The sequence below is a fragment of the Sorex fumeus genome, unplaced genomic scaffold (genome assembly GCF_029834395.1).
Source record: "Sorex fumeus unplaced genomic scaffold, SorFum_2.1 ptg000064l, whole genome shotgun sequence".
Classification (NCBI taxonomy): domain Eukaryota; kingdom Metazoa; phylum Chordata; class Mammalia; order Eulipotyphla; family Soricidae; genus Sorex; species Sorex fumeus.
In genome coordinates this window covers 1,079,456-1,104,352 of record NW_026606121.1, presented here as the reverse complement: position 1 = coordinate 1,104,352, position 24,897 = coordinate 1,079,456, and the positions used below count along the sequence as shown (strand labels likewise).

Below are 24,897 nucleotides of genomic sequence, written 5' to 3'. Positions count from 1 at the left end.
AAAAAGGCTTCCAGACTACATTGAAATCAGGTAACCAGAGTGGATATTCTGGACTGGCTCCAGTATGAAAGCAAAGCCCTCCATTTGTGTTATTGTTGCTTTTTTAAGCAAGTGCAAAATAATTAATTTTATATTGCTTGTTGCAACAGAATGGAAAAATGGAATTATAAAAAAAATAGTTCAGGGTTCGTAGCAATAGCACGCAGGTAGGGTGTTTGCCTTGCATGCGGTAAACCTGGATTCGATCCCTGGCATCCCATCTGGGCCCCCGAGCACCTCCAGGAGTAATTCCTGAATGCAAAGCCAGAAGTAACCCCTGAGCATCACCAGGTGTGACCCAAAAAGGAAAATAAAAGATAGTTCAGTCAAAGGCTAGAACAATAGCACAGCGAATTGGATGTTTGCCTTGCTCATGGCCCACCGAGGTTCGAAACTCAAAACCCGATGTGGTTCCCTGAACATCACCAGGAGTAACCCCTCACATCTCTGGGTGTGGCCCCCAAAGCAAAGAAAAAATAGTTCAGTAAAAACAAGTTGTGAAAATTGTTATATCGCATGCAAATTGTTAATACAATGGTATTATTAAAGGCATTGAGAATTTACTGTGCATTTTAATGTACAACATAGAATGAAGTTATATCATTTTACTAGACCATGACAAGTAGAGTGGAATTGGATTTAATTAAGGCCAATTTAAAAGCAAATGGAGGGGCTAGAGCAATAGCACAACGGGTAGGGCATTTGCCTTGCACGCGGCCGACCCAGGTTCGATTGCCAGCATCCCATATGGTTCCCCAAACACCGCCAAGAGTGATTCCTGAGTGCAAAGCCAGGAGTAACCCCTGAGCATCGCCAAGTGTGACCCAAAAAGCAATAAATAAATAAATAAATGCAAATGGATGGGGGTATGGTGCTGCCAGCAGGTCAATCTGTACCTGTGAGGTGAGTACCTGATGGCACTGTCAGACTTTCAGACACCCCAAAATTGCTGCTGTGACTTTGGCCAGACCCAAAAAACTTGGGGCAAAGTTTACCAAGAAAGTAAACTGCCAAAAGTTAGGTATGTGGTAGACACACCAACAAACCACCTCTGGCTCAGCTATATAATTGGAGGCATGGCCTCTCTAGTTCCTGACTGAACTGCTTAATGGCCATGATCCCAGAGACTCAGAAACGAATCTCAGAACCCAAAGGCTTTTGGTAAAAATGTGTCCTGTTCCTGCAGTAGGTTACTGGTGCTGGGCCACTCCAGGTGGGAATAGGTTTTGTGCCTTGGCCTGTTCCCCTTGGAGGCCCGGTGTCCGCCATCCTTCAGAGGCCACTGGACAGTCAGGTTTCGGCCTGCAGTGATGAGACACACGGGGCCTCACCAGATAGGGATGGAACCAGACCTTTCCTCCCCATCCCAACTAGACCCCAAGTAGCTGCCTACAAACAGCCTCTCTGGCTCCTGATCAAGCTGATTAACGGCCATGATCCCAGAGACTCAGAAACAAATCTCAAAACCCAGCAGCTTTTGGCAGAAATGCATCTGGACCGCATACAAGGTGGCCACTACGTCAGAGCTTATAGGAAAGCCAGGTATGAGCCAGCGGTGACAGGGCAACTGCAGTCTCATGGGAAGGGTGGGCGGTACCGGCTTCTCCTTCACGCCCTACCGAGGTCACGAGTTGCCCCCCACGAATGGCTCTCCAGCACGGCCATGGCTCCAGAGGCAAAAGGAATTAATCCAGAGTCCAGCAGCTTGCGGCAGAAAAGTGAATGGACCATGCATTAAATTACAATGCCATGCCTCCCCAGGAGGGAAAGGGTGTTGCTCCCTTCCGCCTTCCCCACCCCGCCCACCAGCAGCAAGGTGGCGCCGCCTCAGAGCTTATAGAAAAGCCAGGTATGAGCCGGGGGTGATGGGGCAACAGCAGTCTCATGGGAAGGGGGGGCGGTAATGGCTTGTTCTTCATGCCCTACTGAGGTCACGAGTTGCCCCCCACTAGTGGCTCTCCGGCACAGCCATAACACCAGACGCACAGAAACCAATCTCGTAATTATCTGGCTCTTTGCAGAAATCCAAAATCATGTGGCCACGATAGCCATATAATAGACATTATATGATTCACATAACCAGCTATAGAAAACAAAGTATTTCACAATGCCTTTTCAGCAATTCTGATTGTTGGGGGGGAAATTCTAAACAAAAATGGTGCATCTTTTGTCGAAATAACGAATGTAATCAATGTAGAGAAGAGTTAAGTAGAAATCATCTGCTTCACAGGCATTGGGAGGGGTGAGAGGGGGGTATATTGGGGTTCTTGGTGGTGAAAAATGAGTACTGGTGAAGGGAAAGGTGTTTGATCATTGTATGACCGAGACTTAAACCTGAAAACTTTGTAATTTTTCCCACAGTGATTCAATAAATAAATATAAGAAGAAAAAAAATTATGAAAAAAAAGTAAGGTGGAGTTCATGCCCAATTCAATCAGCTAATCAGTGGCTTAATAAATAGCAGTATTCCTACATAAAAAAATAATAAATAAACAAATAAAAGCAAATGGAATTAGAACAAGAGGGAAACATTTGTCAAGAGGAAAAGTATTGAAAATTTAATATGCTAATTTTGAATTTAGAGAAAAGATAAGATAGGAAATATAGACATAAAATACCAAAAACATCCATGATTAATGTGGAGAAGTGTCTGACAAAACCTGAATACAGTATTAGTAAGATGAGGGACTGGAGTGATGGTACAGCAGAGAGGGTGCTTAGTTGCCTAGCCTGCAACTTCATTCACCATACATGGTCCCCTGGTGTAATCCCTGAGCACCACTGAGTGTGGACAAAAAAATAAGAAGTTTAAATTAAGATAATAAGCTAAAGGGGGGGGGGGGAAGAAGATGATGATGTCATCGAGAAATCTTAGTTAAGAACGTGCTTTAAAAAAAAAAAAGAAAGAAAGTGCTTCAAAAAACAAAATCAGGGGCCTGAGCAGCAATAGTTCAGTACATAAGATACTTATTTTACTTGCATGCGGCCGACCCAGGTTCAAACTCCATCACCACATATGATCCCCTGAGCACTGACAGGAGTGATTCCTGAGTGCATAGCCAGGAGATATTCCTGAACACTGAAAACTGCCCAAAGGCTGAAAAAAGAAAAGCCAAACCTGGAAAAAAAAATAAACATTGGGTGTATTGAATAAACTTTAGGGACAGCAATACGGAAGTCATTAATGACTTTCACATTAGTGGTTTCAAAGTAGTGATGATAAAAAGCCAACTGAAGTGAGAACAGAGTAAGAATTCGTACAGTATACAGTCAAAGAATATAAAGTTTCATAGAACTAGAGATTATGGTGCTTTGGACAGAGATGATTGACAAATCCCAAGCATTTAGCCACAGGTTGATAGTAAAAGTTTACTATATATTTCTAATATAATTAGTGTACAATCAGAATTATATAATATTATTCTGTACATATATAAAACATATTACTTTCTTCCAAGTGGATCTTATAAACTTGAATCAAGAAGTCTAGGTTCTAGATATATATTCATCTATCCAAACTTTCAAAGCATCCAGTAAGCATCGTTTACTGTCTATGTCCCTCGAGAACAAGAGGGAAACATTAGTCAAGAGGAAAAGAATTAAAATTAAATATGTTAATTTAGAATTTAGAGAAAAAATATAATAGGAAATATAAAATATCAAAAACATCCATAAATAAGATGTAGAGAGATGTCTGGAAAAAAACAGCACAAACCACTTTAACACTCCATAAATATTATCTGGTGCCCTTTTATATCTAGTTTTGTTACAGCAGATACAGACCAACTGCTCAAAACCTCTCTTTCTCCCATCCATGTCACTCTGCTCTTTTCCTTTCATACCCCCACCCTTTGCCTTCTTCCTTCATTTCCACACTTTCTGAAACTGGTTTTGAATCTTTTAAGCATTCTTCTCCCTTTGATGTTTCTGCTATCTGATGGGTTAAGCCCTAGGGGGTCATCTGACATAGGCTCACATGTGTAAATGAGAGTGTGGCTGGATAACCAATCATATCACATATGTGCTGACAAGGATTTGTAAAATAATTACTCAGGGTCTTATTCAAATAAGATTTGTAGGAGGATCAGTCCTATTGTGTATGTCCTTATTAAGGTAGGAAGACAATTCATAAACAGTGTCAAACTGCCCTCCACTCCACATGCAAGTCCCTCCCTTTTCATTTCTGCTGTAACATATTAATGAAGTGCAAAATGAAGAGCATTATTATCATTTATTTTCTTTTCTTTTTACAGAATATCACTGCCTTCATATGTCTTCTTTCAAATATATTTTGAGGGGTCAGAAAGATAGTACAGCAGGTAGGATTGCATGCGGCCAACCCAGGTTAAATTCCTGGCATCACGTATGGTCCCCCAAACACTGCCAGGAGTAATTCCTGAGTGCAGCCAGGAGAAACTGCTGAGCATCTCCAGGTGTGTCCCCAAAAGACAATAAATGAAGCTTTTTTAAAAAATGTTTATATATTTGATTCTTCTGAGACTTATTGAAACATACTTGCTGCATACTGTTTCCAAAAGAACCCAACGTTGAGAACTTATCCTTGATGTGGTGGTATTTGAAAGGATTTGAAGCTTAGGAAGTAATGAAGTCAAAGATGACATGTGTAATGTGTAAGGCCCTCCCGTTGATCGTCGATTTGCTCGAGCGGGCCCAGTAACGTCTCCATTGGAGACTTTGTTGTTACTGTGTCTGGCATATCGAATACTCTCGGTAGCTTGCCAGGCTCTCCGAGAGGGGCGGAGGAATCGAACTCGGGTCGACCATGTTGGCCGCTTGTAAGGCGAACACCCTACCACTGTGCTATCGCTCCAGCCCATAATGTCTTTTAAGAAACCCAACAGAGGGATTAGTGATCTTTGTTATCACTAACACTAGCCAGAAAGTGTTCTTTACTAAGACAGTGGTATGCCAGAGTCTTTACTGTAGAATCTCAATCCTAGACTTCTGAGAAATTCAAAGTCTGGTATTTTGTTCTTTAATGTATATGGACTAAGATAGAAATCTATGTATTAGATACCTGGTAACAAGTGAGAGACGCCTAATTATGTGTTAATTTCTTTGTTGCAATCAAATAGCATCAGGACTGTGAACGCCTAAAATTTCTTACAAGTTTAGCCAAATCAATTGAATGAGTTTAACCCATTTTGCTCTTGTACTCATGGCAACTACAGAGCAATAACAGCATCTCTCCCCAACACTTTTCTTACAGCCTTGGCTACATCCTTATTGCGGAGAGTATAAATAAAAGGATTCAGGGAGGGAGTAATGATGCTATTGAACACAGAACCAACTTTGTCTTGCAATGGAGTCCGCTGGGACCTAGGTCTCATATATGAGAAGATGCAGGCACCAAACCAGAGAGAAACTACAGTCAGGTGAGAGCTACAAGTGGCAAAGGCATTTCTCTTACTCCCAGCAGATCGCATCTGAATGATGCTGTGGGGGGATGAAGCCATAGGAGGTAGAGACCAAGAGGATGGGGAAGACAAGAAACAGAACAGTGCTGATGTAAACCGTCTTCTCATAAACAGTGATGTCTCCACAGATTGATTTCAAAACAGCTGGTAACTCACAGTAGAAGTGGTGGACTGTTCGAGACCCACAGAAAGGGAAGTGCATCAAGATCACAGTATGAATGAAGGAGTTCATGGATGCTCCCAGCCATGACATGACAGCCATCAAAAGAGCCACCCTCCTGCTCATGATAACACCATAATGCAGTGGGTGACAGATGGCGACATAACGGTCATAAGACATGAAAGTTAGGAGAATACACTCGGCCCCTCCCAATGACAAGTAGAGGAAGTGCTGGGTAGCACAGCCCACAAAGGAGATGGACTTCCTGCCTGACAGGTAGTTGGTAGCCATCTTGGGGATGGTGGTGGTGACGTGCATGAGGTCCATGAGGGAGAGCTGGCTGAGCAGGAAGTACACGGGGGTGTGCAGCCGGGAGTCAGCATAGATGAGGAGGATGGTCAGGGAGTTGCCACTCACATCAACAAGGTAGACCACCATGGTCAAGGAGAAAAGAAAGACATGAGTGAGGGAGTCATCGAAGAGCCCTTCAAGGATGAAGTCAGCCAGAGAGGACTGATTGCTCTGCCTCATCACCCTTCACAGTCCTGCGGACACAGGAATTGAGCATGGATAAATATGAGAAATCTGACGAGAAGCTTCTTGGACTTTAAGAATAAAATGTTGGGGGGCTGGAGCAATAGCACAGCGGGTAGGGCGTTTGCCTTGCACGCGGCCGACCCAGGTTCAATTCCCAGCATCCCATATGGTCCCCTGAGCACTGCCAGGAGTAATTCCTGAGTGCAGAACCAGGAGTAACTCCTGTGCATCACTGGGTGTGACCCAAAAAGCAAAAAAAAGAAAATAAAAGAATAAAATGTTGGGCTTAAGCCATAGTAAAGTGGTTAGGGCACCCCCATATGTTCTCCAAGTACCATCAGGAATGAAACCTGAAAGCAAAACAAGAGTAACCCTGAGCACTGCTGCTAGTGGCCTAAAGAAAAAAATTAATTATTTTTCTTATTATTTAACATCTATGTAACTCAAATAATGTATTTCCAAGAGAGAACTTAAACATCCCTTCATCATAATGCTAACTCTTCATGTCAGGATATTTAGATCTATGAATTATCTGAAATATCTGACTTTAAAAAACAGGAAAGTCTTCATATCAAAGAGAAAATAAATGTATACACATATGTATCAGTGTTCCCAGAAATACAACATAAGATACATGAACATATGCTCTTCTATTTACAACTGGACATATATATAGTATATCCATAAATAAGTATCTATACAGGCATAATGTTCAGGTTCCTCAGAAAGGGATTGATCAAAAAACAAACCACTAAGATTCGTATGCACATATATATATTTGATGTTTCAGAACTTGGGCTTTTTCAATGATAAAATCTAATAAAAAAGCTATGAGAGCTGGTCACCTTTCAATTTTTGTTTTTTTCGGGGTTTTTTTTTTTTTTTTGCAATGCCAGAACTTGTAGTCCCAGAGCAGGCACTGAGTGAGAAATGGATGATGACTATGAAGTCTAGGAGGAGACAGACTGGACCCCACTGCCTGAGCTGGACACCCACCAGGGAAGACCGGAACATACTTCAGCTCTTGTGCCTCTGGAACTGGCAGGGGGTGGGGGTGACTGCGAATCTGGGTCTTTTTTAAAGGAGCTAAACACACACATCTGACAGGAAACGCACAGGAGCTGAAGGGGGGCGGTGGGGGCTGCTACATCATGGGGCCGCTGGGAGGGGCGACTGCAGATCAGCCAAAACAGGTGAGATGCAGACTGACACTGCTGTGTGCTCTGCCCTCTGTGGCCCTGAGTCTGCCCTGTGACCTCATGGACTAAAAACGTCTAACACAGGTACTCGAAAGGTCCTGGCTCATCCTGTTCACTGCAACACATTGCTCAGTCACCAGAGTCTGTCCATGTTTATCACACACACACACACACACACACACACACACAAAACCTTAAGCCATGCTTCATCTAAACACATGCACACCACACACACATACACACACACACACACACAATCCTTAAACCATGCTTTATCTAAGCACATGCATGATAGGTTGTGTTTTTGCCTAACACATAAAACTATCTCACACAGGGGCCTGACAGGCTGTACAGTGGGTAAGGCATTTGCTTGCATGTAGCCGACTCAAGTTCAATCCCTGGCAACCCAGATGGTCCTCTGAGGCCTTCAAGAGTGAATCCTAAGTGCAGAGCCAGGAGTAGCCCTGACTCCACATTGTGTGGCCAAAAATAAATAGATAAATAAATAAATACCCCATATAAAACTACAAATGTTTTTATTTCTTTTCTCAGAAGATAATATAAACTTTTGTTCTCCTATGGGGTGATGTACAAGCTCCACTTGTTGACTAGACTTTCCTTCCCACAAACAATTTGACTTTTTTGTGCTCAGGTTTCAGAGAGTCAAGGGATCATACGGCATATCAGGGATTGAAACACGAGTCATCTGCATGCGATGCAAGCACGTTTCCATGGTGGTATCTCCAGCAACCCACTCAAACTTTTATTTATTTATCTATTTATTTTGCTTTTTGGGTCAAGGGTTGCTTCTGACTCTGCACTCGGGAATTGCTCAGGGCAGTGCTCGGGGGACCATATGGGATGCTGGGGATCAAACCCAGGTTGGTCACATGCAAGGCAAAAGCCCTATCCTGCTGTACTGTCACTCCAACTCCTATTTATTTCTTTATTTATATTTATTTACTGATTTGGGGTCTAGGGCTTCAATGACCGCTTCCGTCTCAACAGAATCAAAGGCCTTCTTTAAATCAATGAACGTTAAGCAGAGCGGCATCTTGAACTCCCGAGAAACCTCAATGAGCTTGGTTATTGTGTGGATATGGTCGATGGTGCTGAATCCTTTGCGGAACCCTGCTTGCTCACATGGTTGTCCTTCATCTAGTGTTCTGCCAATCCTATTCAGGATGACTCGAGTGAACAACTTGTAGATGACAGACAATAGGCAGATCGGGCGATAGTTGCCAATGTCATGGATGTCTCCCTTCTTGAACAGTAGTACGGTCCTGCTGGTTTTCCATTGGGACGGAACCTTGCATTCAGACAGGTAGCGAGTGAAGTGCCGAGCCAGTGTATTGATGAGTACTGACGGCAGGTTCTTCAGGTGTTCAGGTCTGACCTTGTCTGGGCCGGGTGCTGTTTGTTTCTTTACCGACGAAATGGCGTGTCGGATTTCGGAGGGGAGAACATTGGGAACAACATACCCATCCTGTGGAATTTGGTATGTTGGCAAGTGGACATGGCTATCGAAGAGATTTGAGTAGAAGTCATGGATAATGTTCTCCATTGCCGTTCTGGAGGATGTGATGGATCCATCAGGACGTCGGAGGGCAGTCATCTTGGTCTTATAGTTGGCGAAGGACAGGCGGGCGTTACGAATACTTTTCCCGGCTTCTGCTGCATCTACCAGTACTTCTGCTCTTCTCTCTTTGAGGTCTTCCTTGATCGCATCTCTGCACTGCTTTGCAAGCTCGGACGTTAGCTTGCAGTTGCCTGAGGCATGCGCCAAACCACGCTGGCGAATTAGCTCAAGAGTTTTCGAAGATAGGCGACTTTTTGTGGCTATCTCTCTCTTGGCGTTCCTCACACATTCATGGAGGTGCTGAACCAGTCGATCGTATTCCTCGTCAATGTTGTCAACAATGGCATCTTCCCATGTTGCCGCAATAGTACCAAAGAGTTCCCAGTTGGTGGTCGTTCTGGGAGTTCTCTTTTTGAACTTTGCAGCCCTTTCTCCCCGCTCTGTGAAGTAGAATTTTGCATGAAGGAGACGGTGGTCCGATCCGGTTCGAAATTTTGGGACAACAGCGACATCAGTCAGGCAAAACCGTCGATTGAATATGATGTGGTCTATTTCGTTGTGGAATCGTCCGCCGGGAGACTCCCATGTCCATCGTTTAGATTCTGCCTTCTGGAACTGTGAGTTACCATGGATGGTCTTGGTCGACATGATGAACTCTGACAGTCTCTCACCCTGTTCGTTCCATTCTAGGCCATGGGTCCCGATGTGAAGTTCTTCAGCTGATCTTCTCGGTCCTATTTTGGCATTAAAATCACCCACAATGATCTTGTAGAAGGTGTGGTCTTCTTTATAGAACTTCTCTAGCTCCATGTAGAACTTCTCGATTTCTCTTTCATCATAATGAGATGTTGGTGTGTAGACAACGAAGATAGAAACTGCAGGCAGTGAGCCACATCTATTCAAATGTAAACGTCCGATTCGGGTTGTTAGGCATTCGAATGAATCAATGCTCTTGGCCAAATTTGTGTTGACAAGGACACCGATGCCTCCAACACCTCTTTTATCGCATGTTCCAAGGAACAATTCTTCTCCAGTGTCGAAAACGGCGTGGTGAGATTCGTGCCTTCTTGTCTCGGTCAGACCAATGATGTCGTACTTGATCATTCGCGCTTGTACCATCAGGTCCTCGATGGATGCATCTGATGCTAGCGTACGTGCATTGAAAGTACAGACGATCATTTTTGTCTTCCTTCGTTGTGGCAGCCTAGGTCGGCCTTGAGATTTTGTCGGCCTCTCCTTTCTCATCCTTCTCAGTGCTGCCATGTCGGTGAAGCCTTCAGGGTCAGGTGAATGAGACCAGTTGTAGTTACTGGTTTTGGCATATCGAATACACAGCGGATAGCTTGCCAGGCTCTTCCGTGCGGGCGGAATACTCTCGGTAGCTTGCCCTAGCCAATCAGGGCATTCAAGCCCAATACATCAGGATCCTCCGTGAGCTGTATTGCGGATTCACTACCAGGATCTCACCATTCTACAAAGAAGTGATCGTTGATGTCAAGAGAGGGGTGCGGCAGGGTGATACCATTTCACCGAAACTCTTCAGTGCCACCCTCGAGAACATCATGCGACGACTGGAATGGGAAGGAATGGGAGTGAAGATAGATCGTCGGCAATTACACCACCTCCGCTTTGCTGATGATATTGTTTTAATAACACCAAACATCAGCCAAGCGGCACAAATGCTGGCCGACTTTGACCGTGAGTGTGGAAAGGTAGGACTACAGCTGAATCTTACGAAGACAATGTTTATGAGAAACAGCCTTGTTCCTGACGCCCCATTCGCTCTCAATGGAACGACCATCTCCGAATGCAACAGCTATGTGTACCTAGGTCGAGAGGTCAACATGACAAATGACCTGGCACCCGAGCTGCGCAGGAGGAAGAGAGCGGCTTGGAACGCCTTCAAGAACGTCGAAGAAATAGCTAAGAGGACAAAGAACCTCCGGCTCCGGGCACATCTCTTTGATTCCACTGTTCTTCCTGCATTAACATATGCCTCAGAGACCTGGGCCCTACGCAAACAAGATGAGAACGCCATTCAGGTCTCCCAAAGAAGAATAGAAAGAGCTATGCTTGGAATATCACGTTTCACTCAAATGAGAGAAAGAATCCGGAGTTCTGACATCCGTCGACGATCAAGGACCAGGGACGCTGTCTCATTTGCCAAGGTGTCGAAAATCAGATGGGCTGGTCACGTAATGAGATTTAAAGACGACCGTTGGACTAGAGCTGTTACTGATTGGATTCCACGGGATGTCAAGAGACCGCGTGGCCGCCCACCTAACAGATGGTCAGACTTCTTCCTGAAGATCATGAACGATCGGTTTGAGGCCCTTCATGTTCCCGGAGCGAACAGATGCCATTGGGCTACACTAGCACGCGACAGGGACAAATGGAGACGTTACTGGAGCCCGCTCGAGCAAATCGACGACTAACGGGAAGTTAAGTGATTAAGTGATTAAGTGATTTGGGGTCACACTCGGAGGTGCAGTGTTTCTTCCTGGCTCTACACTCATAGATCACTTCTGGTGATCCTTAGAGGAGCATACAGGGTGCTGGGGAGCCACTCTGGCTCTGCCATGTGAAAAGCAAGTGCCCTACCCATGCTACTTTCTCTCCAAACCCAATTCAAGCTTTTAAAGTGTCATCCGACCAGTCTCTCTTTCTCATGCTTCAGATAAGAAGTATCACATAGCATCTTCATACACCATAAAATTCTCTAGTTACTTGTTTTCTCTGGTTTTGTTAAGAAGATGCAAAGTGAAAAAAGTTTATTATATCATTTTAACTTGTTTCAGAGTTTGACTGCTTTCACTCATCGTCTTGAAAAAAATATATTGAACTTTTAGTCCAATTCTCTAAGACTTGCCAAAGCATACTTAGAGCATAATAACAATTTCACAGAACAATACAGTAATTGAAAGTTTATTCCCAACATGATTAGAGGTGTGTCTAAGGGGTGATTGGATCACTAATGATAGAGCCTGAAAGAGACCCAGATAGGATTTTCCTTCCTTCCACCAGGAAGAATTATCTATGGTGATCTGTGAAGCAGGAAGGAAGTCCTCCTGAGACACTAATTCATCCAGAACCTTGACTGTAGACTGTCCAAGCTCTACGACTGTGAGACATCTCTACTAAAAGGACAGTCCATGTGTGAGATCTTGTTTTAATAGTATATGTGGAGTAAAAGGATAATCTAATGTACAAGATATCTGAGTCCAAGAGAGAAACATGGAATTGTTTATGTAGTAACCAAAGAGCTTCAGAATCCAGGGCCATTGAATTATCTTACGTTGATCAATTGAATGAGTTTATCACACTATATTCTTTTTTATTTTCAGTTAAAAATCTTCCTTTTAATTTTATCTTTTATTTTAATTTATTTTTTATTAGTGAAACACTTTGAGGTACAGTTGAAGACTTACAAATTTTTGTGCTTGGGTTTCAATTATACAATGATCAAGTACCCATCCCTCCACCACTGCCCATTCTCCACCACCACTGATTCCAGTACCCCTGCCACCCCCCCAATACCTCCCATCCCACCCTGCCTTTGTGGCAAGGCATTCCCCTTTGTTCTCTCTCTAATTTTGGGTGCTGTGGTTTGCAAAAGAGGCACAGAGGGACAATCATGCTCGGTCTACAGTCTACTTTCAGCATGCATCTCCCATCCTGGGAGGATACTCCCAACATCCTTTATTTGGTGCTCCCTTTTCTCTCTGAGCTGCCTTTTCCCCTAGCATGTGTGGCTGGCCTACAAGCCATGGAGTGAACCTCCTGGTACTTATCTTGGCTATTCTTGGGTGTTAATCTCCCATGTTGTTACTTTATGTTCCACAGATGAATGCAATCTTTCTATATCTGACAAGAACTGGTTTAATTTTAAGATTTTGTAAGAAGTTTTTCTAATTAATTAGCAAATGTATTACTGTGAAATACTGTTGTTAAGAGATAGAACTTGAGGGGCAGGAGCGATAGCAGAACTGTTAGGGCATTTGCCTTGCACGCGGCCGACACGAGTTCAGTTCCCAGCATCCCATATGGTTCCCTGAGCACCGCCAGGAGTAATTCCTGAATGCAGAGCCAGCAGTAATCCCTGTGCATTGCCGGTGTGACCCAAAAAGAAAAAAAAAAGATAGAAGTTAAAATATCCCTTCACAATAATGCTAACTCTGAATATCAGAATATTTAGACTCATAAACTATATAACTTCAAAAATGAGAGTGTCAGGGCTGGAGCAATAGCACAGCGGGTAAGGCATCTGCCTTGCACGTGGTTTTTTGTTTTGTTTTGTTTTGTTTTGTTTTGCTTTTTGGGTCACACCTGGTGATGCTCAGGGGTTACTCCTGGCTTTGCACTCAGGAATTACTCCTGGCGGTGCTTGGGGGACCATATGGGATGCTGGGAATCAAACCCAGGTCAGCCACGTGCAAGGCAAACGCCCTACCCGCTGTGCTATTGCTCCAGCCCCGCCAACCCGGGTTTGATTCCCAGCATCCCATACGGTCCCCCGAGCACCGCCAGGAGTAATTCCTGAGTGAATGGGCCAGGAGTGATCCCCGCACATTGTCGGGTGTGACCTAAAAAGCGCAAAAAGAAAAAAAATGAGAGTATCGAACTGGAAGCAATGGTAAGGACCTTTGCACTGCACATGACCAATGTGAGTTTGATCCCTGGAACCACATATGGTTCCCAAGCCACATCAAAAATGATTCCTGAGAACAGAGCTAGGAGGAATCCCTGAGCACAGGTGGGGTGGCTCAAAATCCCCCCACCCCCCCATAAAAGAGTGTACTCTTATCACAGAGAAAATACATGTAAACACTAATATGTATAAATGTTCACATCAAATTTATGTACATACTTGGATATAAACTATTGTGTATATATTCATACATATATATGCATATATGTGCACATACATGCATATATTTGTAATATGCATGTTTATTTTATATACATTATTATATGAATATGTATTATATGCATTTATTATATATATTCTTGTATCTTAAATCTGACAGTGTCAATCAAAATACAAACCACCAAGATTTTACGCACATATTCACTGAATGGGGTCACAGGAACCTGGCATTAACAACTTCGAAACTCAGTGAACAACCAATAAAAGTCTGTCGCCTTTCTATCTTTGTTCTTCAGCGATTCCAGCCTTGAAACCAGATAGAAGGCAAGAGCCCCTCCAGGGATCAGAGTCTCCTCGTGTTTTTCCTGAGACTGGAACTTGTAGTCCTGGGGCAGGTACACAGAGACACAATGGCTATAAAGTATTGGAGGAGACAGAACAAACCCCCTGCTGTGAGCTGAGCACCCAAGAGGGAAGAAGGGAATGCACTTCAGCTCCTCATGCCCCTGGAAATGGCAAAGTTAGGAGCAAGTAACTGCAGAACCTGGGCCTTTCTTTCCTTCTTTTCTTGGCCTCTCTTTTTTATTTATTTTAATTTTATTGAATCATTGTGAGCTTAAGTTACAAAACTTTCATGTTTGAGTTTCAGTCATACAATGATCAAACACCCATCCCTATACCACTGTACATTTTCCACCACCAGTGTCCCCAGTATTCCTTCCTCCACCCTTTCCCCCATCCCCCTGCCTTTATGGCAGAAAATTTCCCTCTTTCTCTCTACTTATGGGCATTAGTGTTTGCAATACAGATACCAAGAAGTCATCATGTTTGATCCTTTGTCTACTTTCAGCACACATCTCCCATCCCGAGAGATCCCTTCAACCATCATTGACTTAGTGATCCCTTCTCTATCCCAGCTGCCTTCTACCCCAGCTCATGAAGCAGGCTTTCAACTGTGGAACAATCTTCCTGGCCCTTGTCTCTACTGTCCTTGGGTGTAAGTCTCATATTATGATATTTTATATTTCACAAATGAGTGCAGTCATGCTCTGTCTGTCCCTGTCTTTCTGACTCATTTCACTTGGCATGATACTCTCGATGACCATCCCCTTATAAGTAAATTTCATGACTTTATCCCTCCAAACAGCTGCATAGTATTCCACTGTGTAGCTGTACCAAATTTTTTTTTAATAATTTATTTCTTTATTGAATCACTGTGGGAAAAGTTACAGAGCTTTCGGGTTTAGGTCTCAGTCATGTAAATATCAAACACATTTCCCTTTACCAATACTTATTTTTAACCGTGAACCCCAATAGAACCCCACCTCCCACCCCTCCCAATTCCTGTGAGGCAGATGAGTTCTAGTTAATACTCTATCTACTTTGACTAGATACATTGTTTCGATAGAAGATTCACAATTATTGTTTAGAGTTTACGACCCCCCCCCCCCAATCAGACATGCTGAAACAGCGTTGTGAAATGATTTGCTTTCTACAACTTGGTTTAAGAATAAAATGATGTCATGTGGCCGCTACTGCAGTCGCGCGGTTTTGGATTTCTGCTATTTTACTTATTAACCCTGGAAGAATTTCTATTAAAAGTTAGATAGTTAAGAGATTGGTTTCTGTGCTCTGGAGTCATGGCCGTGCCGGAGAGCCGCTCGTGGGGGGCAGCTGGTGACCTCGGTCGGGCGTGAAGGATGGCCCATTACTCCCCCCTTCCCATGAGGTCCCTGCCGCTCCCACCCCCGGCTCAAACCTGCTGTCCACAAGGCTCCCGTGCGGCCGTCATCTTTCTTTTGTACCAAATTTTTTTAACCAGTCATCTGTTCTCGGGCATTCGGGTTGTTTCCAGATTATGACTCTTGTGAACAGTGCTGCAATGAACATACAGGTGCAGATGTTATTTCTACTATGCCTTTTTGAACCCTCAGGATATATTCCCAGAAGTGGCATTGCTGGGCCACATGGAAGCTCAATTTCTAGTTTTTTAAGGAACGTCCATGTTGTTTTCCAAAAAGGCTGGACTAGTCGGCATTCTCTGGGCCTTTCTTAAAGGAGCTAAACACACACGTCTGACAAGAAAGTTACAAAGCTGAAGATCAGGGGAGGGGCAGCTTCTACATTGCTGGGCAACAGGGAGGGACAATAGCAGGCCAGAAAAAATCATGAGAGCTACAGACTGCCACTGCCTTACGCTCTGCATGTGGGGGCATTTGAGTGTGTCTGTAACCATTTTGAACCATCAACGTTCTCATGTAGACGCTGGAAAAGTTCTGGCTCAGCCTGGCCACTGCAACACATTGCACAGTCACCAGGAAACGCCTATGTTTATCTGACATTTACACACATCTCCTTAAGCCATGCTTCACGCAAAAGATCCATGATAAAATCACCCTTCTACCTAAGACAAGACTATCCCATCTAAAACCATAAATGTGCTAAGTCACTTCTCAGGACAGAATATAAGTTTCTGTTCGTGGTGGAATGATGTTCATTCTCCTTCAAATCACCCTCACTCAAGATAAGAAAATGAGCTGATCATTCAACATGATGCCCTGATTCCTAATGGGAACTGTCAACTCACAAGCCAAACTTAACTTGCCTAGACTTTCTGTAGACACTGCGCTGAACAAGTATAAATGCAATGGGGGTGAAATAGAGCCACACTTGCTGAGTTCAATGATTCATACATTTGCTACTGGTCACCCAAAGAAGTCTTTTCTGAAAAGCTCATGAGACGTCCTTCTCCAACCCTAAAATCTCTAACTATTGACAGAGTGTCTGGAAAGATAGTATAGTGATAGGGTGTTTGCTTGCACACAGACAAACCAGGATTGGTCCCCGACATCCCATCTAAGCCCTCTAGGAGTGATCCTGAGTGCAGAGCCTGGAGTAAGTCCTGAGCTCTGCCAGGTGTGACCCAAAAATAAAAGTAATAAGAGTAGTAAGAAATTCTTTTTAAAAAGAAATCTCCAATTCCTGGATCAATGACAACAAAAGAATTGTCCGTACATGCTTTATTTACACTAATTTTTATGTGACCAGAGAACCACCAAGAGAAATAAATAAACAAAACTCGTGATGCTCTAACAATCTGGACTCAGATGAACTCAACTGAGCAGATTAACTAACCTATCTCTTTAACCTGTATGAGTAGGGACTTGGAATCTTAACCAGACTTGCTCTGCTCTGAAATACTTTGTCTGAATCCCCTCCCCTCCCGACAGGACCGTAAGAGATTGGCCGTGAGAGTATTGATGTATGTTGCCTGGGAGGGGGTGTGTTTAATACCAGCTTAATCATCAATGAGTGCAAGTCAAAAGATTTTCTGATTTGGGATCACTCATGACATTCCCCTCTTAGATTTATCTCTCCATCCCGATTAATGAAGGTTGGTGATCTTGGTCCCTTCCTGGTTGCAAGGATGTGTCCTTAGCAGAAATCATACTTTTGGCATGACACAAGATAATTGTGAGAGAAGAGGAGGGGCATGCATGGGATATGAAAAAGATGCTAACCCAGGGGAACAATGATGTCAGCTGAGGCAAACTGAGGCACTAGAGATTTCAACCCAGGGGACCCATCCTGCATCTATTCCAGATACCAGAACTCATGGTGCCACTGAGACCAGCAACCCCAAAAGACTTCCCTTGCAGTTACAGGGTCAGGGGAGTGCGATATTATGAGTTGTGTGAACATGAGGACAAGGAAATATCTTCTCCAAGGGCCCATTAGCCATGAATACATGGCTATGAATACTTCTTAGAATGCTGGCTTTGTTTTTGTCTTGGGAACATGATAGCCTCAAATTGCCCAATTCTTTAGAGAAGATAGTGTGAGGAAGACCCAGCCTCTGTGCCCACAAGACTCTCATTTCCCCAGGTGCCATGGCCCAGAACAGATGATGCCAAAGGCAATAGAAACCCAGGCCTACTCTTCAGTAGGACCCTGCCACTGGGGACGGAGGGACAGTATGGGGCCTCCTGGGACAGGATGAAAGGAGGCAGACACTCTGGGGAGGGTGAGATGCTGGGATATGGTTCTGTTTCTTGGTGTGTTCTTTTTCTTTTAGTGACATCTTAGTGCTCTCGATGTTGAGGTCATTTTCCACTATCCCTAAGTTTAGTTCTAGCTATTTAATTCTCTTTGGTTGTTAAATGATATTATTTTACTAATTCCCTTTCTTCTAGTTTATTACCTACATGTAAGAACATAACAGACTTTGATACTGACCTTTAGTTTGCCACTTAGTGTATTTAGTTCTTATTTCTAATTTTTCTCACTGGCATGTTCTATATCACCTAACAATCATGATTTTCTTTAATGTTTTGGAATTTTTTCCTTTTCTTCCATAATTGCCCAGCAAGGGCTTCCAAGACTACATTGAAAGCAAGTAACCAGAGTGGATATCCTGAACTTGTTCCAGTTAGAGGAGAAAACCCTTCATTTGTGTTGTTGTTTCTGGGTCTTTTTGTTTTGTTTTGTTTTGTTTTGTTTTGTTTGCTTTTTTGGGTCACACCCAGTGATTAGGTGATTAGAGCACAGGGATTACTCCTGGCTCTGCACTCAGGAGTTACTCCTGGCAGTGCTTGGGGGACCATATGGGATGCTGGGAATCGAACCCGGGTCGGCCGTGTGCAAGGCAAACCCCCTAATGGCTGTGCTATCTCTCCCGCCCTGTTGTTTCTGTTTTAAACAGGTGCAAAATAATTTATTTTATATTGCTTGTTACAACAAGATGGTCAATGGAATTATAAAAAATATTTTCAGGGGCTAGAGCGATAACACAGGGAGTAGGGAGTTTGCCTTGCTCATGGCCCACTGAAGTTTGATACTCAGCACTCCATGTGGTCCCCAAGCACCACCAGGATTAACCCCTCACACTGCTGAGTGTGGCCTCCAAACCAAAGAAAAAATAGCTCTGTAAAAAAATTGTCAAAATTGTTATATCGCACAATGGTATTATTAAAGGCATTGAGAATTTGCTGTTCATTTTAATGTACAACATGGACTGAAGATATATCATTTCACGAGACCATGACAAGTAGAGTGGAATTGGATTTCATTAAGGCCAATTTAAAAGCAAGTGGAATTAGAACAAGAGGGAAACATTTGTCAAGAGGAAAAGAGTTGAAAATTTAATATGTTAATTTTGAATTTAGAGAAAAGATAAGTGAATCCAACATGGGGAACCATCAAACCCCTGACTGAAAAAATATTCACACAACAGATAAGATAGGGAATATAAACATAAAATATCAAAAACATTCATGAATAAATGTGGAGAAGTGTTTGAAAAAAACTAAATAAAGTATAAGTAAGATGAGGGACTGGAGTGATGATACAGTAGATAGGGTGCTGACTTGACTAGCATGCACTTCACTGGGTGTGAGCCCAGGCACCATACATGGTCCCCGAAGCACTGCCTGAAGTAATCCGTGAGCACCACTGAGGGTAGCAAGAAGAAGAGGAGGAGGAGGAGGAGAAAGAGAAGGAGAAGGAGAAGGAGAAGGAGAAGTTTAAATTAAGATGATAAGCTAATGGGGAAAAAATAAAAGATGATGACGATGTCGAGAAATCTTAGTGAAGAAAGTACTTCAAAAAGCAAAATAAGATACTTATTTGACTTGCACGTGGCCAATCCAGGTTCGACCTCCAGCACCACATATGATCCCCTAAGCACTACCAGGAGTGATCCCCCAGGAGTTATCACTGAACACAGCCCAAAAGCTGAAAAAAGAAAAACCAAACCAGGCAAAACAAAGGTTGGGTGAATTCAATGAACTTTAGGGACAGCAATACAGAAGCCATTAATAACTTTCACATTAGTGGTTTCAAAGTAGTGATGATAAAAAGCCAACAGAAGTGAGAACAGAGTGAGAAGACGCACAAGTATACAAAGAATATGAAGTTTCATAGAAGTAGAGATGATGGTGCTTTAGACAGAGATGATTGACAAATCCAAAACACCTCATTTAACCACAGGTTGAGAGTAAAGATTCACTACATATTTATATTATAATAATTGTATAATCAGAATTATATAATATTATTCTGTACATATATAATATATTATTTCCTTCACGTGAATTCTTATACACTTTAATCAAGAAGTCTAGGTTCTAGACATATATTCATCTATCCAAGCTTTCAAAGCATTTAGTGGCCATCATTTATTGTCTGTGTTCCTCTAGAACAAAAAGGAAACAATTGTCAAGAGGAAAAAAATTGAAAATTGAATACGTTAATTTTGAATTTAGAGAAAAGATAGATAGGAAACACAAACATAAAATATAAAAAATAAATAAATAAATGTGGAGAACTTTCTGACAAAACCAGCAAAGACCACCTTAACACTCCATAAATATTCTCTGGTGGCCTGTTTTACCTAGTTCTGTTACAGAAGATACTGACCAGTTGTTCAAAATCTCTCTTCCTCCCATCCATATCACTCTGTTCTTTTCCTTTTCATCCCCCACCCTTTGCCTTCTTCTTTTCCACGCTTTCTACACCTGGGTTTGTATCTATTAAGTATCTTTGTTTGGTATTTCTGCTATCTGATTGGTTAAGCCCTATGTGGTCATCAGACATAGGCTCACATATGTAAATGAGAGTGTGGTGGGATAACCAATCAGATCACATAGGCCCTGACAAGGATTTGTAAGATAATTACGTAGGCTCTTATTCAAATAAGTCTTGAAAGGATGATCGATCACATTGTGTATGCCCTTGATAAGGTAGGAAGACAATTCATCAACAGTGTGGAACCACCCTCCACTCCACATGCATCTCCCTCCCTCCTCATTTCTTTTGTAACATGTTAATAATGAAGAGCATTATTATAATTTATCTTCATTTCTTTTTACAGAATATCACTGCCTTCATATGTTTCCTTTCAAATATATTTTGAGGGGTCAGTATGATAGTACAGCAGGTGGAGTTGTATGCAGCAGACCCGGGTTCAATTCCTGGCATCACGTATGGTCCCCCAAACACTGCCAGGAGTAATTCCTGAGTGCAGAGCCAGGAGAAACTGCTGAGTACCTCCAGGTGTATCCAAAAAAGACAATATACATAGGTTTTTTCTAATTTTTATCAAGTATATTTGAATCTTCTGAGACTATTGAGACATACCTACTACATACTGTTTCCAAAAAGAACCCAAAGATGAGAACTTATCTTGATGTAGTGGTATTTGAAGGTATTTGAAGCTTAGGAAGTAATGAGGTCAAGAATGACATAATGCATTTTAAGAGACCCAAAGGAGGGAATAGTGATCTACGAGCCAGAAAATGTTCTTTACTAAGACAGTGGTATTCTAGAGACTTCACTGTTGAATCTCAATCCTAGATCTGTGAAAAATTCAAAGTCCGGCATTTTGTTCTGTAATTCATATGGCCTAAGATGGCAATATATGTATTAGATGCCTGGTAGCAGGTGAGAGACATGTAATTGTGTGTAATTACTTTGCTGCAATCAAATAGCATCTGAATCCTTAAAATTTCTTCCAAGTTTACCCAAATCAATTGAATGATTTTAACTCACTTTGCTCTTATGCTCGTTGCAACTACAGTGCAATAACAGCATCTCTCCCTAACACTTTTCTTACAGCCTTGGCTACATCCTTATTGCGGAGAGTATAAATCAAAGGATTCAGGGTCGGGGTGATGATGCTATAGAACACAGAACCAACCTTGTCTTGCAGTGGAGTGCGCAGGGACCTGGGTCTCATATATGAGAAGATGCAGGCTCCAAACCAGAGAGAAACCACAGTCAGGTGAGAGCTACAAGTGGCAAAGGCATTTCTCTTACTCCCAGCAGATCGCATCTGAATGATGCTGTGGAGGATGAAGCCATAGGAGGTAGAGACCAAGAGGATGGGGAAGACAAGAAACAGAACAGTGCTGATGTAAACCGTCTTCTCATAAACAGTGATGTCTCCACAGATTGATTTCAAAACAGCTGGTAACTCACAGTAGAAGTGGTGGACTGTTCGAGACCCACAGAAAGGGAAGTGCATCAAGATCACAGTATGAATGAAGGAGTTCATGGATGCGCCCAGCCATGACATGACAGCCATCATCAGAGCCACCCTCCTGCTCATGATAACACCATAATGCAGTGGGTGACAGATGGCAACATAACGGTCATAAGACATGAAAGTTAGGAGAATACACTCGGCCCCTCCCAATGACAAGTAGAGGAAGTGCTGGGTAGCACAGCCCACAAAGGAGATGGACTTCCTGCCCGACAGGTAGTTGGTAGCCATCTTGGGGATGGTGGTGGTGACGTGCATGAGGTCCATGAGGGAGAGCTGGCTGAGCAGGAAGTACATGGGGGTGTGCAGCCGGGAGTCAGCATAGATGAGGAGGATGGTCAGGGAGTTGCCACTCACAGCAACAAGGTAGACCACCATGGTCAAGGAGAAAAGAAAGACATGGGTAAGGGAGTCATCGAAGAGCCCTTCAAGGATGAAGTCAGCCAGAGAGGACTGATTGCTCTGCCTCATCACCCTTCACAGTCCTGCGGACACAGGAATTGAACATGGATAAATATGAGAAATCTGACAAGAAGCTTCTTGGACTTTAAGAATAAAATGTTGGGCTTGAGCCATAGTAAAGTGGTTAGGGCACCCCCATATGTTCTCCAAGTCCCATCAGGAATGAAACCTGAAAGCAAAACAAGAGTAACCCTGAGCACTGCTGCTAGTGGCCTAAAGAAAAAAATTAATTATTTTTCTTATTATTTAACATCTATGTAACTCAAATAATGTATTTCTAAGAGAGAACTTAAACATCCCTTCATCATAATGCTAACTCTTCATGTCAGGATATTTAGATCTATGAATTATCTGAAATATCTGACTTTAAAAAACAGGAAAGTCTTCATATCAAAGAGAAAATAAAAGTATACACATATGTATCAGTGTTCCCAGAAATACAACATAAGATACATGAACATATGCTCTTCTATTTACAACTGGACATATATATAGTATATCCATAAATAAGTATCTATACAGGCATAATGTTCGAGTTCCTCAGAAAGGGATTGATCAAAAAACAAACCACTAAGATTCGTATGCACATATATATTTGATGTTTCAGAACTTGGGCATTTTCTTTTTTTTTAATTTATTTATTTATTTATTTATTGAATCACCATGGGAAAGGGTACAAAGCTTTCAGGTTTAGGTCTCAATCATGCAAATATCAAGCACATTTCCCTTTACCAAAACTTATTTTTTACCATGAAGAACCCCAATAAAACCCCACCCCCACCCCTCCCAGTCCCTGTGGGGCAGATGAATTCTAGTTAACACTCTATCTGCTTTGATTAGATTCATTGTTTCAATAAAAGATTCACCACTATTATTTAGAGTTTACCCCCCCCCCCAAATCAGACATGCTGACAAAGCATTGTGAAGTGATTTGCTTTCTACAGCTGGGTTCAAGAATTATATGTTGGTTTTGGATTTCTGCTATTTTACTTATTGACCCTGGAAGTATTTCTACTGAAAGTCAGATAGTTAAGAAATTGGTTTCTGTGCTCTGGAGTCGTGGCCGTGCTGGAGAGCCGCTAGTGGGGGGCAACTGGTGGCCTCGGTAGGGCGTGAAGGGCGGAGCGAAACACCCCCCTTCCCATGAGGTTTTAGTCGCCCCCAGTCCCCCGGCTCATACCTGCTGTCCACAAGGCTCCCATGCGGCCGCCACCTTTCTATCCAGAGAGGAGAAGGCGACTGGGGCAACACCCTTTCCCCTCCGGACAGACCTGATGGCCTGGATTAACGCATAGTCCGTTCACTTTTCTGCTCCAAGCTGCCGGGTTCTGCATTAAGTCCTTGTGCTTCTGGGGCCGTGGCCGTGCTGGAGAGCCGCTCGCGGGGAGCAACTGGTGACCTCGGTAGGGCGTGAAGGATGGACTGGAACGCCCCCCTTCCCATGAGGTTTTAGTCGCCCCCACACCCCCGGCTCATACCTGCTGTCCACAAGGCTCCCATGTGGCCGCCATCTTTCTTTCCAGAGGGAGGAGGGCAGAAGGGACCAACACCCTTTCCCCTCCGGGCAGACAATATGGCCTGGATTAATGCATAGTCCTTTCACTTTTCTGCTCCAAGCTGCTGGGTTCTGCATTAAGTCCTTGTGCTTCTGGGGCTGTAGCCATGAGAACTTGGGCATTTTCAATTATAAAATCTAATAAACAAGCTATGAGAGCTGGTCACCTTTCAATTTTTGTTTTTTTCAGGTTTTTTTTTTTTTTTGGAGTGCCAGAACTAGTCCCAGAGTAGGCACAGAGTGAGGAATGGATGATGGCTGTGAAGTCTAGGAGGAGACAGACTGGACCCCACTGCCTGAGCTGGACACCCACCAGGGAAGACCGGAAAATACTTCAGCTCTTGTGCCTCTGGAACTGACAGGGGGTGGGGGTGACTGCGAATCTGGGTCTTTTTTAAAGGAGCTAAACACACACATCTGACAGGAAACGCACAGGAGCTGAAGGAGGGGGGGCGGCTGCTACATCATGGGGCCGCTGGGAGGGGCGACTGCAGATCAGCCAAAACAGGTGAGATGCAGACTGACACTGCTGTGTGCTCTGCCCTCTGTGGCCCTGAGTCTGCCCTGTGACCTCATGGACTAAAAACATCTAACACAGGTACTCGAAAGGTCCTGGCTCATCCTGTTCACTGCAACACATTGCTCAGTCACCAGAGTCTGTCCATGTTTATCACACACACACACACACACACACACACACACAACCTTAAGCCATGCTTCATCTAAACACATGCACACCACACACACATACACACACACACACACACACACACAATCCTTAAACCATGCTTCATCTAAGCACATGCATGATAGGTTGTCTTTTTGCCTAACACATAAAACTATCTCACACAGGGGCCTGACAGGCTGTACAGTGGGTAAGGCATTTGCTTGCATGTAGCCGACTCAAGTTCAATCCCTGGCAACCCAGATGGTCCTCCGAGGCCTTCAAGAGTGAATCCTAAGTGCAGAGCCAGGAGTAGCCCTGACTCCACCTTGTGTGGCCAAAAATAAATAGATAAA

General features: G+C 43.3%; 1 protein-coding gene across 3 annotated transcripts in view; it reads right to left on the bottom strand.

The window, feature by feature from the left end:
* Positions 1 to 22,331, bottom strand: part of LOC130036640 (olfactory receptor 2AE1-like) — a 39,807-nt gene extending 17,476 nt beyond the window's left edge. Inside the window, exon 1 of one of the 3 annotated variants that reach the window (XM_056128537.1) lies at positions 21,512 to 22,331. In XM_056128537.1, coding sequence (XP_055984512.1) covers positions 21,512 to 22,331 — 820 coding nt within the window. Of the gene's footprint in view, positions 1 to 5,347; positions 5,475 to 21,511 lie in introns of those variants that run through there. The other 2 variants (XM_056128536.1, XM_056128535.1) reach the window with 2 other exon arrangements.
* Between the last annotated feature and the right edge of the window lie 2,566 nt (positions 22,332 to 24,897).